General features: G+C 36.3%; 1 protein-coding gene across 8 annotated transcripts in view; it reads right to left on the bottom strand.

Annotated features, from left to right (window-relative positions):
• Positions 1–19004, bottom strand: part of MYRIP (myosin VIIA and Rab interacting protein) — an 81444-nt gene that overhangs the window by 33601 nt on the left and 28839 nt on the right. For all 8 annotated transcript variants that reach the window (XM_083379345.1, XM_083379341.1, XM_083379346.1 and 5 more), the window contains exons 3-4: positions 18026–18247; positions 94–230 (exon numbers count right to left, since the gene is read on the bottom strand). In XM_083379345.1, coding sequence (XP_083235471.1) covers positions 94–230; positions 18026–18247 — 359 coding nt within the window. The remainder of the gene's footprint in view (positions 1–93; positions 231–18025; positions 18248–19004) is intronic.

Consider the following 19004-nt stretch of genomic DNA (forward strand, 5'->3'; position numbering starts at 1 on the left):
ATAATACTTTGATCACTGCACCATAGGTAAGCCCCACATTTGTATGAGTATTCATGGTAGAGAAATGCTTATTTCGGCTATTTTTCTCTCTACCTAGTATGTCACAGCAAGTTCCAGTTTCCAAGCGATGTTTTCTATATAAATTCTTCAGAACTTTAGCACTTCCAAAACGTTTGAAGCGACTTTTCACATTATTGTAATACCATTCCAGGGACTGAGCTCTTAGAAGTCTGAGGGGGAAAAAAAGAAATTTCAGAAACCTTAGAATTACTGACGTAAATATACCATAGTAGAAATTCTTTTAAAACAATTCGTATTTTTAAATAGTTTCAGGGACACTCTGTTTGCTTGAAAGTAAGTAGTGTGAAAGACCCATTTTATTTTTATTTTGTGGTTTGATTTTCTGCAGTTCTCCTGATTTTCAAGTTGAGTATATTTGTTACATATAGGTTTAAGGCACATTATAGATTTAAGGCACAGGAAATTATGATAATAATTGAAGTTGTATTAAATGATACAGAATGGAATGGGTTTTAAAATTCCAATATCCTTACATGAAATTATATGAGAAAAAATCTAAAAAAATCTAAAATGGAAGAACTGTATCCTGAGTATGCAAATACTATTTGGATAAAGTAAGCAGTATGATTATGTATCTTATCTCATGAATTTGTGCAGAATTACTTTAAAGCAGGGGTGTCAAACTGCTGGCCCAGGGGCTGGATGTGTCATGCCAAAACTGTGCCCACCTCATTGCTGGCAATGAGAAAAAAGTCGCGACACGTTGTGACACGTGACATGACATCATGAGTTTGACACCCGTGCTTTAAAGAGTAAAGAGCACATTATGAGAACTAGAACTCCCAGAATTCCTAGATGATGAATGGAATCTAGGAATTGTCATAGTTCCAAAGAGAGCATCATCGTACTAGTGAAGATTCAATTAGATTGTACGGCCATTGAACAATTATTGAATGTCTGTGTGTGTGTGTGTGTGTGTGTGTGTGTGTGTGTGTGTGAGCGTGTGTGTGTGTGTGTGAGAGAGAGAGAGAGAGAGAGAGAGAAATCTAATGGGGGAAAAGGCAGTTTTATCACGAGCAGATATGTGTACACGTAATCTGTAGTCATTCTGTAAAAGAAGCAAGGTTTGTATTTCTTTAGATCAAGTTCAAATATGATCAATTTATTAACAGTACCTGCCACTAGAGAAATATGATGGAGGTACACTCATTGCTTGTGCCTCGTGTAAAGAAAATATCTGCTTTAGAATATTTGAGCAGCAATGCCAATTTCTTCCTTCCTCTATTAACAGATTCATGGATCCAAGAGCAAGACGTATTGTATAGCAGTCTTCCGATGCGGCAGTTCATGACAAAAGTAACAATCATACTATTCAAATGATATAAAACATGTTTTTCCTCAAGATTGTTTTATAATGGAAAAAACAGTTTATGAAATAGATTGTGGAAAAGAATTATTCGCATGATTATCTCTCTAGGGTTCCACAGATGGATATAATTAGAAATTGCCTAACACAATAATGTTATATTCTGATACATGAAATCTCAACAATAGATTATGCATATATCTTTACATCAAAAATGAATTTTATGTAATGGTATCAAAAATCTTAAATAATGGCTGATGGTGAGAATTGATAAAATTAGCTTGAATGGGATAGGACAGCTGAGCTCTTAAAAAGAAAAAAATATACCACCAAATATCTTACATATATATTTAGACATTAAATCGTGCATCTTCATTTTTTATTATAAATTCACTTTCACCATGATAGATATTGCGGGTTTGGGGAACATCCTCATATAATTTCTGGATTAAACAAGACATGAGGAATGACAGGCTTTTAGAATAAAGATATGCATGATATTGTTCCAGAACAGCATTAAATGTATTCAGCCCAAATGGACATATTATCTTTTATCTACCAACATTTTAGGGTTTTTATTTTAATTGTATGCAATCACATGATACCAAAAGTCCATCTATCTGAATTATAGAACTCTCTGGCTACAACTCTTCTACAGTAGGCAATCAGTTAACTGTAGATTAAAACACACTTGAGAATATGGTCAAGAAATTAAAAGATTTTTTAAATTATTAATTTACCATATAGAAAACTCCTCTAGCCCTAAGGACAGCAAGTGTATGCATGGTCAGGAACAAAACAACACACAAAACAGATTATTCAAGAAACTGAAGATGACTTACGGTATATTTCTTTTCTCTTATGCACACACACACACACACACACACACACACACACACTGTACATATAAATGCATAAACGCTCCTAGAAAACTTCCATTTTTCCTTATATTGCATATGATGTTCAGCTTACTTTTAAGTTAGCTAATTGCAGTGCATTTTCCACATAGGCTCTTTTTCTAATACATATTTTACACCTCATTATGGTTATGATAATGTTCAAATGGTCAGACATTTTGCCTATGTGTTAATTTAAATAAATCTCTATTCTACTAACAAATTGCAATGATTCTTCCATAACCATACTGCAAGGCGCCAAAATGGTCGCCGCTGCGCCACAGGATGCAGTTACAAGGTGCTGCACCACACAAGAATGGGGCAGGGCTAGTGTCACGCAGGCACTAGCCCCGTCCCATTTGCAGTGCATGCATGTTTGTGGCCCTGTGCATGCATGTAAAATGCTTCCCCCTCCCTTTTCTTCTAGTTCACCAATCAACAATGGTTGGTGACCTCTGCTCTACCACCTCTACTTGAGCTTGCTAGTCAGCCACTTTGTGCTGGGCGGGGCTCCTGCTCCGGGCGGCAGTGGCACCGTGATGGACCTGCTGCTGGCAGTGTTGGCATGCATGCCAACAGAGAGGGCTCTGAGTGCCACCTCTGGTATGCATGCCAAAGGTTCGCCACCACTGGAATATAGAATTCATTTATGAAGCCAAGCTAAAATAGTGGGCAGAAATAATGAAAAAAATATAGAAATCATATAGAGAAAATGTGATAAAATAATTTTTAGATGACTCCCAACAAGAATATGCAAAAATATGTGATGCATAAATTTAGAGGTGCTTTCACAGTATTTTACTTTTTAATTACCATCAGGTTTTATCTATATTTTATTTAATCTTAACTTAATTTCAATTTATTATAGCCATACCACTCCAAAGGACTCTGGCTGCTTAGGACATCATTGTTAGTCTACTGTATTATATTGTTTTCTTTCTTCCAAATCTGAAGTTGGATATTATTACACCACTCATTAAAGGTTTCTGAGCCCTTATTTAAATATTTTATATTTAAGTTATCTTTTGCTGCCACTTCAAATGGAATGGAATCTCCAACTTTAAGAGATATTTTGAAATCTAGTCTGAAGAGTTGCCTCTTGAGAAAATAGGATCAGGAAAGATCAAAACCGCCATGCTAAAAATGGTATTAGGAAGCCATTTGTATAAAATAGTTGTATGCTTACCTACTGCTAAGGGGATGAAAATACATACACAAGCAAAAAATATATATGTAAACATGACTTGTCAGAGATCTAGGATGAAGAAACAGTTTTGCTTTATTGGTAATAATCCTTCATGTTTCCCTAGCGGTAAAAAGTCACATTTTGTATGGACAATACAAACACCACACATTTAAACCACATTTAAACCAATCTACTTCAATTTAAGTAGCAATGCAAGAATTCTGACATCTTTAACTCACATTTATTAAAATACTGTGATGGCTTTTGGAAATAATTCTTAAATCAACAAGAAGAGTATGCTTATTTCCTCTGCACTTTTAGGGAAGCCTTTTATTATATAAACATGTGACAAATTTAATAATTTCTAACTTAACACTGCTACTGCTCACATTCACAGCTCTAGAAGCAGGTTGTTCCACTGATTACTTGTTTCAACTGTCAGGAAATGTCTCGTTAGTTCTAGGTTGCTTCTCTTTGTTAGTTTCCATCCATTGCTTCTTGTCCTACCTTCAGGTGGTTTAGAGAATAGTTTGACTCCCTCTTCTTTGTGGCAGCCCCTAAGATATTGGAACACTGCTATCATGTCACCCCTCGTCCTTCTCTTCATTAGACTAGACATACCCAATTCCAGTAACCGTTCCTTATGTTTTAGCCTCCAGTCCCCTAATCATCTTTGTTGCTCTTCTCTGTACTCTTTCTAGAGTCTCAACATCTTTTTTACATCGTGGTGACCAAAACTGGATGACCAAAACTGGATGAAGTATTCCAAGTGTGGCCTTACCAAGGCATTATAAAGTGGTATTAACGATTCATGTGATCTTGATTCTATCCCTCTGTTAATACAGCCTAGCACTGTGTTGACTTTCTTGGCAGCTGCAGTACACTGCTAGCTCATATTTGATTGTCCACTGGGACTTCAAGATCCCTCTCACAGTTGCTACTACTGAACAAAGTACCACCTATACTATATCTGTGCATATGGTTTTTCTTGCCTAAATGTAGAACTTTTTTTTCACCAATTGAATTTCATTTTGTTAAATAGTGCCCAATGTTCAAGTCTGTCAAGATCCTTCTGTATCTTAAGCCTATCTTCTGCAGTGTTGGCTATTCCTGCATTTGGTGTTGTCTGCAAATTTGATGAGATCTCCATCTATCGCCTCATCCTAATCATTGATGAAGATGAAGAGCACTGGGCTCAGAACAGAGCTCTGGGGCACACCACTACACACTTCCCTCCATGTAGATGCAGTTCCATTTAGGACCACATGCTGAGTATGGCCGGTCAGCCAGTTACAAATCAATCTGGTTGTGATGCTGTCTAACTCACATTTTTCTACTTATCAAGTAGTAGGTTGTGGTGTACTTTATCAAACAGCCTTACTGAAGTCCAAGTAAGTTATATCTACGGCATTCCTCTGGTCCACTAATTTTGTTACTTGGTCAAAGAATGCAATAAGATTTGTCTGGCATGATGTTTTTGACAAACCCATGTTGGCTTTTGGTAATGAATTTGTTTGCCTCTAGGTGTTCACTGATTTGTTGATTATCTTTCCCAAGATCTTCCCAGGTATTGAGGTTAGGCTGATAGGTGTGTAGTTTCCTGCATCCATGTTTTTTTCATTTGTTGAAGGAACTACTACTTCAGTTCTTTTCCAATCCTCTGGTAATTCCCCAGTGCTCCAGGATCTTTGAAAGATACAGTTCAGTGGTTCTGAGGTCACATCTGCAGTTCCTTGAGAACCTTGGGGTGTAGTCCATCTGGTCCTGGTGATTTCAACTCATCTAGGGTGGACAGATGCTCACTTACCATTTTCTTGCCTATCTTAACTTGTATTTCTAATCTGTTTTTGATAGGTTAGACTGTTTTTTCCCTTTGTGTAAATTTGAATTTCATTTCTGAGTGAATTTCATTTCTTTAGTGAGATCACTCTCTTGCTTATTAAAATGCATGCTGCTTGTTAAGTAAATATGAGGTATCTCAGGGAGGGCCTAGTGATAGAACAGGCCCCCAAGGCCTCCCCAACACACTAAGATACCTCATGCTTCTCCCTCCCTTCATGCCATGCGGGACTCACCTGGAAAAGGTCTATCTCCTCTCTGCCATGGTTCCTGGTGCCGCTCTGATCTGAGGCCAGGGGATGAATCCACAGCCCCCCCGGTGGCCCGATCCAGGCTCCAAAGGCCTTTTTCAGGCCTCCGGAGCCTGGATTGGGCCGCAGGGAGGGGCACAAAATCACTCTGCGGTCATAGATCCAGGCTCTGGAGGCCTTTTCCATCCTTCATGCACTTTCTCCCACTAATGGACCAATAATTTCCTCAACTTTTTTCTTGTTTTTTACATGTTGAAAGAAGCTTTTTTGTTATTTTTTACTTTTGTTGCAAGCCTTAGTTCATTTTGAGCCTTACCTTTCGTCACTTCATCTTTTCAGGCTTGGGCTATTTGGTGATAGTCTGCTTTAGTTATGTGCTCTTCTTTCCACTTTTTATACTTGTCCTTTTTGTCTTTCAATTTATCAGAGTGTACTGGTTTCTTTTGAGAGCTGTTATTCTTCTTCTTCATTGGTAAAAGGTAAAGGTAAAGGTTCCCCCGCACATGCATGCTAGTCGTTTCCAACTCTAGGGGTCGGTGCTCATCTCAGTTTCAAAACCGAAGAGCCAGCGCTTGTCTGAGGACGTCTCCGTGGTCATGTGGCTGGCATGACTAGACGCCAAAGGCGCACAGAACGCTGTTACCTTCCCACCATAGTGGTCCCTATTTTTCTACTTGCATTTTTACGTGCTTTCGAACTGCTAGGTTGGCAGAAGCTGGGACAAGTAACAGGCACTCACTCTGTTATGCGGCACTCAGGATTCAACCCGCCAAACTGCCAACCATCTGATCGACAAGCTCAGCGTCCTAACCCACTGAGCCACCGCATCCCTTTGTATAGACATATAGACATACTATTAATCAACAGTCATGTTGGAAGCACTGAAGTGTTTCTGGATTGAAAAGATTGAATAGCGACATCACCATTGCCTGTGGGGTGCCCAATTGGGGGCTCCTTTCAGGTCCCTGTTAAATTGCCCACAGAAGTGGTATCCATCTCTCTACTCACAGTCACCTCCATTCAAACGTCTGGGTTAGCAGGAGCTGGAACGTGTGACAGGAGCTCATCTTATCCCTTGGCAGCAACCAGGTCTTGAGCACAAGCCTGCCAATTGTCAGCCCAGCAATCTTTACTTAATAGTACTAAATATTACACTTACATCAATGTGTGTACATTATCTCACTCCTAATATCTATGAATGCTTTTCTTTTTCACCTGAGTTACAACTAAAGCTTTAACCACCAATTAGTCATCTTGAAGTTAGTTGGCTTCTGTTGCTCTCAGCTACTCTTCTGCTGCTGAAGTGCTTTGCAGTCTTTCAGACTATATTGGAATAAAGAGAAGGAAGGTGGTTCACCAGTTGATGGCTGTCTATAAGCTGTCAACATCTCTACTGGAATGGAGAAGCTCTGACTCCACTTCCCCTTTTAGTTCTTCCGTTGATAGCTTGCTGGAATTCACTCCTTTATTGAAAGGCCCCACTATATTGCACTTTATCTTGACAGATGTTCCACACTCTCACCTGTGACTTCTTTCTCTTCTGCTATCCCATATGAGAAGATCTTCTGCCAAACACATCCAGACTCACATGATATTGCATTTCCATTTTGTAATTGCAGACTAGGTGTGCTACTCAGAATATCTTGAAATCCCATGGTAAGAAAAAAAAATAAACTAAGGGATATGCTCATACTGATACATGGGTCTCCTTCCATATGCAGAAATTTCATTTCAGTTTTCATATGTGGGAAAGCCTATTATTATTATTAAACTATTAGACTTAATGCTTTCTTTTGTTTAGGTCTAAATTATCAGAAAAATCTGTTTTTGTTTTATTATAGCATGTATTAAGAAATATGTTTATCATATATTTTCTTAGTGATACTACAGATATTCCTTATACACATAAAGAATCAATGTTTATGCATACAAAAAACTGTGCTGGATCAGATTAATGATTCCCCCTAGTCTATCAATTTGTGTTTCACCGTAATTGTCAGACCTTATATTAGACACATAACAATAAATTATCCAGAAATTCAACTTTAAATTTATAACTAAGAACATACATTTCAGAGGTTTCACATAGCTTGATCTGCTTCATTGCAGATAAGAAACCAAATATACACAGATAATTGGTTTCCTACAAAATGAATACACACACAATCTCACACGTGTAGTCATGTAAAAAAATGAGTAAAACCCATTGAATTGTTTGACTTGTTCAACATTTCAGCATACAGACATTTTATCTGCATTTCAACAATACTGATAAAAGGGAATAACAAATAATTATGCACCAGTTACATATTGTATTTTTTGTGTAATTTAAATAAAAGATCCTTTAGTAGGAAGTGTATGCTTTTTTTCAATGCTGTCTTATCAATAGTTTTAATCATTGACATTATCAGGACATGATCCCAATGTACATAAACCTCCTCCCCATGTAATGCAAGACTCACAAGGTCATAAACTTGTGAGACTCACCAGGTATGAGATGTTCAGTCCATCAGGGAACAGGTGACATGCAGCCCAGAAGCACACACAGCCCCCTAGACAGCTTTACCAACTGCAAATACTGAAGGCAAATAGATTGATATTTTACCCTGAACAGCTCCACATACCTTTCATAAAAGCTAAAGAAGCATGATTTACATATTTTACCCTGAAATAAGTGGGAATTTTACCCCTCTTTCTAAAAAAAAAAAGAATTTAATTCTATGTATTTTAAACTGCACTCCCTCAAGCAGGCAAACAGGATTTTATGCTTTGCATTCTGAAGATAGCAAATACTGCTGGTTATTTGTTTGATCTAATATTGATCCACAAATCTACAAAACATACACGCAAATAAGAGAAAGACATGAGCTATGTAGCTTTATTAAGGAGAATATTCTCAATTAGCTTATGTATCAGATGATATGATAATGATGATGTTGGATGATGATGATGATGATGATGATGATGATAATGATGATGATGATATTCATTCAGTTGTGTCTGACTCCACCTTATGGCCAGGTTTCTCCATACCCTCCGATCTTATACTGCTTCTGTAAGTTTTTCTATGCTCTGGGTTTGATCGTATCCAGCCATCCTGTTCTTTGGTGGCTTGGTATTGTTTTTCTGCTAACTGTTGCCAACATAATTGCTTTCTCCAGTGAATTCCCCTACATGACATTGCAAAATAAATGAAACACAGTTTTGTGATTTTACTTCTAATGACATGTCTGGTGTTATGCTCCCCAATACTTGCTTTTTGGTCACCTTTGCTATTGAGAGAATATGAAGGAGCCTTTTCCAGCACCACGGCTCAAAAAGTCAATTTTCTTCCTGTCTTACTTAAGGTCCAACTTTCACAATCATAGGTAGCTATAGGGAACACAATAGAGCAGACATCTGGTTGCCAGGCTGATGTCTTTGCTTTTTCATATTAGGCTCATATTTATCATTGTTATGTGATGCAGTGCAATCCGACATTTTATTTCTGGGCAGCATTCACTGCTTTGAGTAATCTGCGACACTAGAAAAGGGATTTTTTTTATGCATTCTATCTCTTCCCCATCAATTTCTATTTTGATGTTTCCATTCCTTGCAGTGGTCATGAGCTTAATCTTCTTGATGTTCAGAAAGAGATCAAAATTCTGACTTTCTTGATCACATGTTCCAAACTTTCTTTGGTTTCTGAGAGTTATATCATCAGCATATTGAAGATTGTCTGTTTCCTCCTCTAATCTTTACCCCAATTTTGGGTTCTTCAAGATTTAGCTTCCTTATGATCATCTCAACATACAGCTTGCACAAAAAAAGGGAGAGAATGTAACCTTGTTGCACTCCTTTCTCCATCTTAAACCAATAGGTGTCTCATATTGTTCATACAGTGTGGCTCCCTGATTTGCATATAGTGGTTTCATCAACTTGACCAGATGTGCTGGCATTTCCAGGTCTTGTAGGTCTGTCCATAGCTTCTCATGATCAACAGTATCAAACATCAAATGTTGATCAAATTAATCTGATTAAAGAGTAAGATAATAGTATTTTGATTAATTGAAACAGCCAGTCTAATCTGTATTATTCCATTTTAGAAATTACAGTGCCTCAAGATGTTAGCATGGTGAAGATTTTGAAAGCTACTATCATAAAAATACTGCATCATTTATAAGAAGATGAAGAACAAGTGGATAGAACAGTGGACAGAGCTTATTAAAAGTTTATGCTCTAGTCCAGTCTTTCTATATACTCAAACCCTTTGGATCATCATCAGTATTTCTGACAAAGTAAATAAATTATATTTCACATGAGACACAGTTGATGAACTCAAGATATTTATACAATATACTGAAAAGAACAATAATCCATTTTTATTAATATTGAGGATTAAGGCTAAATTGCCAGTGTCTCTTATGTCAGAATATAACAGAAATTAATAACATTTGCCCAGTGAATTTAATAATAAAGAAGTCTTACAAATCATATGAAATCAGTTTATTTTGCTAACATTGTTTAACCACATCAGATAACTGTACACAGCTACAACTAATCAAAGCATGTACATTACCTGTTTTTATGCAAAAAGTGCTAAGAATTCAGCGTCTGAAATGATAGGTTTTTGACCTCAACATGTATAAATCACAGTAGGAGGCCATACTAAAACTGTCATAAATGTTGGAGTCTGAGTTATCCATCCTTCATGTACTATGTATCAGCAAACAAGACCACTTTCAAAATGGATGCTACTAATTAAGTAATTTTCTGGCTAATTTTGAGATGCAGCTCCTCCTGTTAGATGCAAAATGGTACCTATATCTTGTTTTTGTGGTTTGTTTTCTTTCACTTGAATGAAAAATCAGACTCACAATGCCTGAAAGCCTATAAAGGTTTTGTTTTGCCATTCCATAGCATATTGTTTAGCAGAGAGCCAGCTTAGTTTAATGGTTAAGGCATCAGGCTAGAATCCAAGAGATTTTGATTTCTAATCCCACATTGGGCATGAAAGCTGGCTTGGTGACGTTGGGCCAGTTTCTCTCTCTCTCATACCAACTCACTTCACAGGGTTGTTGTTGTGGGGAAATGATGAATACATAAAATGTCTTTGTACCAATAGTTTTTTTCCAGCTGTACAATACGTCCAGAATTTATTTTTCAGGGTATGCTCTCTATAATGGCTTCTTTGGTCTCACTCTAAGTGACAAAATAATGAATGCCATAATGTTTTAAAAGTTTCTATAAGAAATGTTTAAGAATTCATTAGCCATATCCATCTGTGTTTTCTGAGTGCTCAACCTCTTTGGAGATATTCTGGAAGGTTGCTGCAACCTCACCCCTCAATATATCAGATAAGCAGGATGCCTAGGCATATATATAGATAGCATCTTCATAATTTTAACATGAACTTTTTCTCATGGTTTTCCTTAGAAAATCTGGAAACTATGATCTATGACATCAGCCGGCTATTGCTGATCTAAGCTGGACGCCATTGTTTTATTTCTGAGATAATCAATTCTTGCATTATTATGAAGCATATTAGCATCTTGTCCTGAAAGCCATGTTTTATTTGCTTTAGGCTTTTATCATGTTGTCTTCCTTCTGAAGAATAGAATCACACCACCACATTTCCTATTGAAGCCACATGTATATTAAATGCTCCTTAGACTATTTCATATTATATCAAAATCTCATAGTTGCCTTTAACACGATTGTATTTAATTCAGATGAGCATACCCATACCATCAAAACAGTACTAAATGGCAGCTATTTAACCTGCATTGAGAACAGTGGAGCTTCTCTAATAGAACAGAATCGTTGCTATATTCTGTCAGAAAAATCTTCAGAAGATTTGTGACCACTGCGATTGCCACAAGAATACAAAAGCATGGAGCTCTGAACAGATCATCATCTAGATGGAGTTAATTCAGAGACGCAAAATGTAAAAATATCCTGTTAGCGTGCTCCACCAGTTTAATAAATTTATATTATTTATTTATAACTATAAATAAACAATTACTTACCAGCTCCCTATCCTTTTGCTGAGGGCTAAAGATGGTCTATTCATCATTTCACAACTGGTTATGTCCTGTTTCCCACTGCCCCTTATTGCTAAAATTTCAACATGGGTTACATCCATAGAAAATTTATCTGAAGAAATAATTTTATTAAAATCCTGACAATATGCTTTGTTGCATTCTGTCAACTGACATGTTTAAATGCCCCATATGCTAGTAGTATCTAAAAATGTAAAAAAAATTGCAGAACTTTAGCTAACATGCTAGGGCATGCCTAGAATTATGCCATGCCTGTCTTCTTCATCCCCACCCCTATCCATTTTAAACAGCTAACACAAACAGGCCTGTACAGAATCATATCTCTGACATGTCTGAGCATGTCCATACATCTTCGCCCCCAAACCTGCCTTTTTTAAAATAGTTGACACATTCTGTGGGAAGTCAGCCCTCTCCCATAGAAGGAAATATTAAAAGGACAGAATATTATATTTTCTCAAAGGATCTTAAAGAGGCAGAAAAGCATGCCCAGTTCTTCTTAATAGCCCCGTCTCCCTCCCCCAAGCAGAAACCAGCTCTGTAGAAATGCAGATGTAATAATCCATTCAGGAAGGCTGGAGCCCCCCCCCCCCCCAGCTAGAAGCTTAGGAAGAGAAAGACACCTAAAATCTACATACCCCACAGGACATAATAGGATTAATCCACAGATGCCAATGGAGCACACTCAGACTCAGGTTAAAGTACATGACACAGGAAATACAAAGCCTCAAACAGGAACAGGAAACAACAACAAATAAAACCCCAAGAGGGCATAAAAACTCACTCCCTAGTACATTTGATGTCTCTTTTCTTCCAGAGCCATCTTTCTGTCTGGCTCTCCTCTTCAATAAACTACAGCCTTCTTTCTAAAGCAGTCACCATGTTGTTTATTCCCCACTTGGACTGGACCCTGATGAAGACTTTTCCTTCAATACTAACAATGTAAAAAAAATTGCAGAACTTTAGCTAACATGCTAGGATATGCCTAGAATTATGCCATGCCTGTCTTCTTCCATCCCCACCCCTATCCATTTTTAATAGCTAACACAAACAGGCCTGTATAGAATCATATCTCTGACATGTCTGGGCATGTCCATACATCCTTGCCCCCAAGCCTGCCCTTTTTAAAATAGCTGACACAATCAGGCTTGTACAGAATTAAAGTTCTGACATTTATCCATATATAATGGCACCTTGTACTAAACTCCTTTGAAACTCATCCAATTTGGTATTCAATGAATTTTGGCAGAAATGTTGTTCCGGTACTCATAATCTCTTTGGTACTCAATGCACAAGTTTAAACTTGTTGGTGCGGCTACCTTGTGAGTGACTCACTACATTTTTTCATATGGAAAAAATGTATTGGGACTCATCGTTTTTGATACTCATTGTATCATACCTCCCTGAACCAATTAATGATGAATACTGTAACTATAACTGGTGGTTTTTTGACTGCAGATTTGCAAAGATTGTGAAAGTATTTAATTTCCTGTTAATTTGTTCTTGTTTTGCTGGATGGGATTGGAATAAATTTGAAGTTTTTTTAACCTATCTAGTAGTTTTTTTAAAAAAAAATCTAACCTAACTATCAATTTCAATCATATATTAGTACAAGGCAGATATCAACAAATAAAAAATGGAGGCTTAGTTATATAAAATTTTGTCAGTTTTTCTTTCTATAAGTTTTGAATCTCAAGGATTCTGAAACAACAGCTAAATGTTTCTAAAGATCATGGCAAAAAAGAATTAAAGTTATCTCCCTTTAAAAACTAATAATAATCCAGTTTATAGGGTACAAATTAATTTTATAATCTGACTGAAAATTTAAAAAGTTGCAAAAATATGACAAAAAGAAAAGGTATCCAAACCATAAATCTCTTTCTCACTTCAGGCTTGATAAAAAACAGCTAGAAAATCCCAGTTAAGAACAGGAAGATCTTACCACTATTATTAACAAAGAAGAATTAAAATTCATGTCAAGATTCTTCACAAATCAAGCTCCTTTTCTCCATCTGAATTTCTTATGTTGCATCTGTTCATATTCAATTTTTATCTCCAAACTATTTCTGGCTTTTTGCAAAAATAGAGATGTGAAGTCTATCGGAAAACTTTTCTATCCTCCCACATTAAGAAGTTATGGAGATTTGGAAATGTGTAAATTGTCAGAATATAGTAGAAGTTTCTTTGGATAAGGAAGAATCATTTGTTAAACAATTAAGCAATATGAAGCTCAGCCCTGAGTTTCTTAAACTTAAAAAACAAAATTTCAGAAGAATATATTTATCTTTGATTTCCATAACTGAATATTTTATTATGTCCCAGCACACCCTGAATCACTGAGTGAATGTCTGCCCTGCTGATTTGATCTGACAGTACTGGCCCACTCCAAGTTCCTTAAATTAAAAATCAGGACCTTGAAAGCGTATCTTTTCAGCTATAATACATGCCCTCTGGGTTGTTGTTCCCTCTGAGATCCAGATGCCACCATCCTGCTGAGAAACTTTCTAATATGTGTGGGCATTTTTTGTTCTTGTTTTTATTACTGTATCATTTTATTGTTCTATATGTTTTTATCTGTGAACTATCCAGAAGCATTCGGAATCAGATAGTGTAAAAATGTAACAAATAAATAAAATGCTAAGGTCTGTTTATTGATTGGTTGCATTTACACTCCATCTTGTTCAGGAACTCCAGGTGACATAGATAACACTTTGTCCTCTTATTCCCCACCATCAAGACAACCCTGTGAGATAAGACGGGCTAGCATAGAATGACACAGCCATTGGAAGTCTCCTATCCTAATCTAACACTTTAACCACCACAGCACACAGGGTCTCTTGAATCAATAAATCAGGTGCTACTGAATGTAGCATACATAGCCTCCTATTCAATTTCTTGCAAATAAAATTTGAACATGTTCCATCAGCATAATGACTCCAATTTACAATCCCCCAAATCAGCATTAATGTTTTATGTGACTTGGAAGCACAGTCTTATTATCTGTGGGATGGCTATTTCCTTCTGTTTGTTTCTCATAACTTACTAATTTGAAAATTGATGGTTTTAAACACATTTTTTCCAGCAATGCTGTATATTCATTACATGCTCAACCAGGAACCAGATATTAAAATGTTGATTTTGTATTTAAAAGGCAGGGCTTTTCCTGCTTGCATTCAGCAATGTCAGAAATAATCACTGGCTACATTTCCCCCCCCCCATTATACTTCTATTTTCTTCTTCTTTTTCCCTACTATACTTCTATTTTCTTTCTTCTAGCTCAGGAGTCAGATAGACTTAATTCATCTGTAGCTGCACTGGTGTTAAAACATTTTTCTTACTGTTCCTTTACAAAATGTACAAAATCTCCAGATTTTTTTTTTACACTTGATGTTAGACTTTGACTAAAACTGACTACAGTGCCTTCAAATCCACAGGGATCCACTGTTGTTTAGTACATTTCTTACATTTTCTGTTGACTCAATGATGGATGGGGAGCATTGAGAAACAGCTCCCACTTTACTGTTAGAAAAAAATTGTTATACCAAATAATGCTTTATCTGGTTCAAAGGAGTTAGAAGGATTGTACCATATACTTACATGGATTGTGGAAGCTCATGTTCAGTTACTTCATCAATTTAATACTTTGGAAAAATAAACTTACTAGTATTGCCATTTACAGTTCATTTCTTGGCTCCTTTGACAACATTACAAATCTAATAGTCAACTATAAATTGCTGATTATTATTTTGGAAATTAATCAGTCCTTGAAAAGTTATTGTAAACAGTTGAATGTAAATTTTTTGTAGTGGTTTTTGACCACAATAAATTGAATTGAAAATTGAGATTGACTGCAAATATTACATAACAGCACAATGTAAAATACATTATCAGAATGTAGCTTGTACCTATTTCCATAAGATGGAATGCATTTCAAGAGTCCTGTTGAATATTCATAAGAGTTAGCTGAAATATTTAAATTAGAATTGTTTATATTTAAATAGATGCAGTTCAAGTAAAGCAAATTTTGAGTAGAGAACAAGAAATAAAAATGCCAAAAGAGAAAGTCAAAGAGAAATGACTATTGTCCATTCTCTTATAAAAGCCCTGAAGAGTTCTGTGGAAATAATGTTGGAGAAACTATGGAGAAATAAAAACATGCTCAGATTTCAATGAGGTATAAAAGAGAGGAAAGAGAAAACACAATCAGGCTTTAAGACTACATGGATCTCTTTCAGTCAGGATTCAGGACATGTCATGGGGCAGAAATGGCTTTTGTTGCACTTTTGGATAGTCTCTTTGAGAACAGAATAGACGGGTGAGTCCATCTTAACTCTTCTTGACCTCTTGGTGGCTTTTGATACCATCAACCAAGGTATACTTCTTAATCAGCTCTGGGGATTGGGAATGAGTAAGACTATATTGTAGTGGTTCTTTTCTGAATACCAGTTATTGGGAGTGACAGATTCTACCCTCACCTCTTCTATGTCAGGTTTAGTACTCTCTCCACTCTGTTTAATGTCTATATCAGTGGTCCGCAACCTTTTTGATACCAGGGATCAATTTCATAGAAGACAATTTTTCTAGACACTGACTATTGTAGCCTTACAATAAAACAGCATTAGTCATCTACTCTTGTTTCATGTCTGGTTTACGGAGGGGTAGGGAGGGTTGATTTACTTAGCCAAACACTAGGATGCAAAAATACACACTCATACATATATACACACACATTATATACATGTGAATATGTGAATATGTAAATTAGATTATCAAAGTAACTGGATTCAATTTGGTGACCGTTGGTGATCTTTCTGGAAATCTCAGATGCCTGTCAACTAAAAAAAGGAGGGCATTTTCTTCCTTTGAATGACCATTACTCTAAATTGTATAAAAAGAGCAGAATACATACAGCAGAAGGATATATAATATGGAAGGATTTTGGCATTTTTCATCTAAACTCATACCTAGTCTGAAAGAGAAGAGAACAAAACTTTTGATTGCTCTAGCACACCAGTCCTTGGCTTCAACGACCCAGTTCCCCTCTCCCCCCCCCCCCCCCCGCAGCCAGTCTGCCAAGCGGCAAAGGTTGGGGACCATTTATTTAGATCTTCTACAAGGAGGGAGACAAACTTGCAACACCTTGTGTTGTTGACAATGAATCCCTTGTTTTTGTAACTTGGAGCCTCCCCCTCCATCTCCCCTAGGCAAACTCAAAGGCAGGACATCCTTTTTTGTTCTTGTCTGCTTGCTCTGGATGTAAGATCCCAGAAATTCTTTATGGAAGAGGACTAGCCTCGAAGAAGAAGAACAAGAAGAATGGGGATAAAAGAAAACAAAAGTCTCCCCATTAAAATGCTCTGGAAACTAGGCCCCTTAAATGCACACTTAAGCAGTCTTAACTAAGTCAATAAGAACAATGCTCCAATCACATAGAGTGAACAATCACTTACAAAACTATCAAGAGTCAGCAACATTACAGCCATTTAGAAGTCAATCTGCAATACCAAGCAATCAACAATCTCCCCCATCCTTGGCTTTTCTTCTTTCTTCTGCCTCTTCTAGCTTCCTTGCAACTTCAGGAATTCAAATGTAGTAGCAAAATAATTGCCCACAAAATATTTTAATGTATCAAAGAATGCATCAATTTATGTTCACACCAGTGTTATCTTTCAAAATTAGGTCCTTTTTTAATAAAGAAAGAAGAAAAAAAATCCAATTAAATTGGCAAAGATTGAAAGGGCAGAGGCTACAAAAATAATGCTGAATATTTCATTTCTCCTTTTTCTCTATATTCTTTATTGAAATAGAATTTCATATATGTTTTTTCTCTCTCTCCCAAAAGACATATACAGTCAATAAAGTGATGCTAAATGTTTAAAACTAGCTCTGTCAGCTCTATTGTTGCCTCAACATTGCACCACAACAGACTGGCATTCTAAGTGTAGGGGCTCAGTTCTGCTGTCAATTGACTCACAAAATTCCAAAAAAAGCCTTGATAATCAGCTCTTGTGAAATAGTGATAGCCAGCTCCAGTTACACTACTAAGTACAGTAGTGTAATGCAAATGACACACAACAGAGAATTCTGGCCATTTATTTTTCCTTATCTTCTTTATGTTTTTGGTGCTTGATAATTGTTGCCAACTTTGGAGTAAAATTTGGTTTCCTAAAACCATGACACTGATATATCATCTCATCAAACCATCTTGAAAATAAGACGCAGTTAAAGGAGAAAATAAACAATTTCCTTCATGAAGAAAGCAAAATCTTCTGAAAAATTTATATGATTTTCCAGAGAATCAATGACCATAAGAAATGACACATTTCTGAATACTGAATGTGTCTTTTCATGTGACATTAGACTTAATGACTTAATAGAGGGGGGGGAGTCAGAAGCATCACCTTAGTCATGTCACAATAGAAACTTACCTGGCTTGCTGACACATATTGCAGAGCCAAGCTTTCTCTTTCCTCTGATAAGAGCTGCAGTTCTTACAGATGTTGTATTTGCAGTCTTGGCATTGTCGTTTAGTATTGATGAGAAATGTAAAAGGGGAGCAGCAACGCATGCAACAACGCTCATTAAATATCTGGTGCTTAGAAAGGATGCGACACTTGTTACCCTCTTCATCAAGCTTCTGTTTCATTTCACTGGAATCCCCAAAAAAGAGGAAAGAAATGAAAATGTAATTAAAATAACACTGTCCTTAAAGGGAAGTGTCATTCTATTGCCTGGACATATTTCAACAAAATAAAATGGCTTTCTCTCTACTAGGATAGGTTTATACCTACTTCTCACCTCTTCATTATTAGAAATATCTTAAAATTTCTATTTCTAATTTCTTATTAGAAATATATATATAAAAACAATCAAACCACATTTTTCTCCTTTTTGTCCTGTGGTCCTCCTTCTTTCCATATACTTTTCTATTAATTTAATCTGTAACTTTACTGCCCACACTACTCTTCAATTTTTCATACCTCTCCATCTTTATTTTTCTTCCATTCTGGAGTGGATATTGACAAATAAAATGCACCAAATTGCTTGGTATTTTGCAATATGAATTCTGAATTTTGAAGAATTCAGAAATGAAGCACTTCTTTACACATACAATTTCTCGGAAATTGATTACATGTTTTTCCAAGGACAGTGTAATTTATCAATTTGTTAATATTATAACAGTGTGACCACACAAAATAATATGCCACATATTGAACAAAGTACTTATATCTTTCCTGGGTATTTATTTCTATAATACAGTTTTTCAATGTAATGTTCAATTTAATTGAACATAATTCAATTTAACTTTCATTCTTTCTTCAATCTGAGATACAAAATCAAATTGCACAGTTTTCCCTATTCTCAGTAATGCAGTACCAAAATACTGAAGATTTAAAGAAGAAATTT

This window comes from Vipera ursinii, assembly GCF_947247035.1.
Source record: "Vipera ursinii genome assembly, chromosome: Z".
NCBI classification, from domain to species: Eukaryota; Metazoa; Chordata; class Lepidosauria; order Squamata; family Viperidae; genus Vipera; species Vipera ursinii.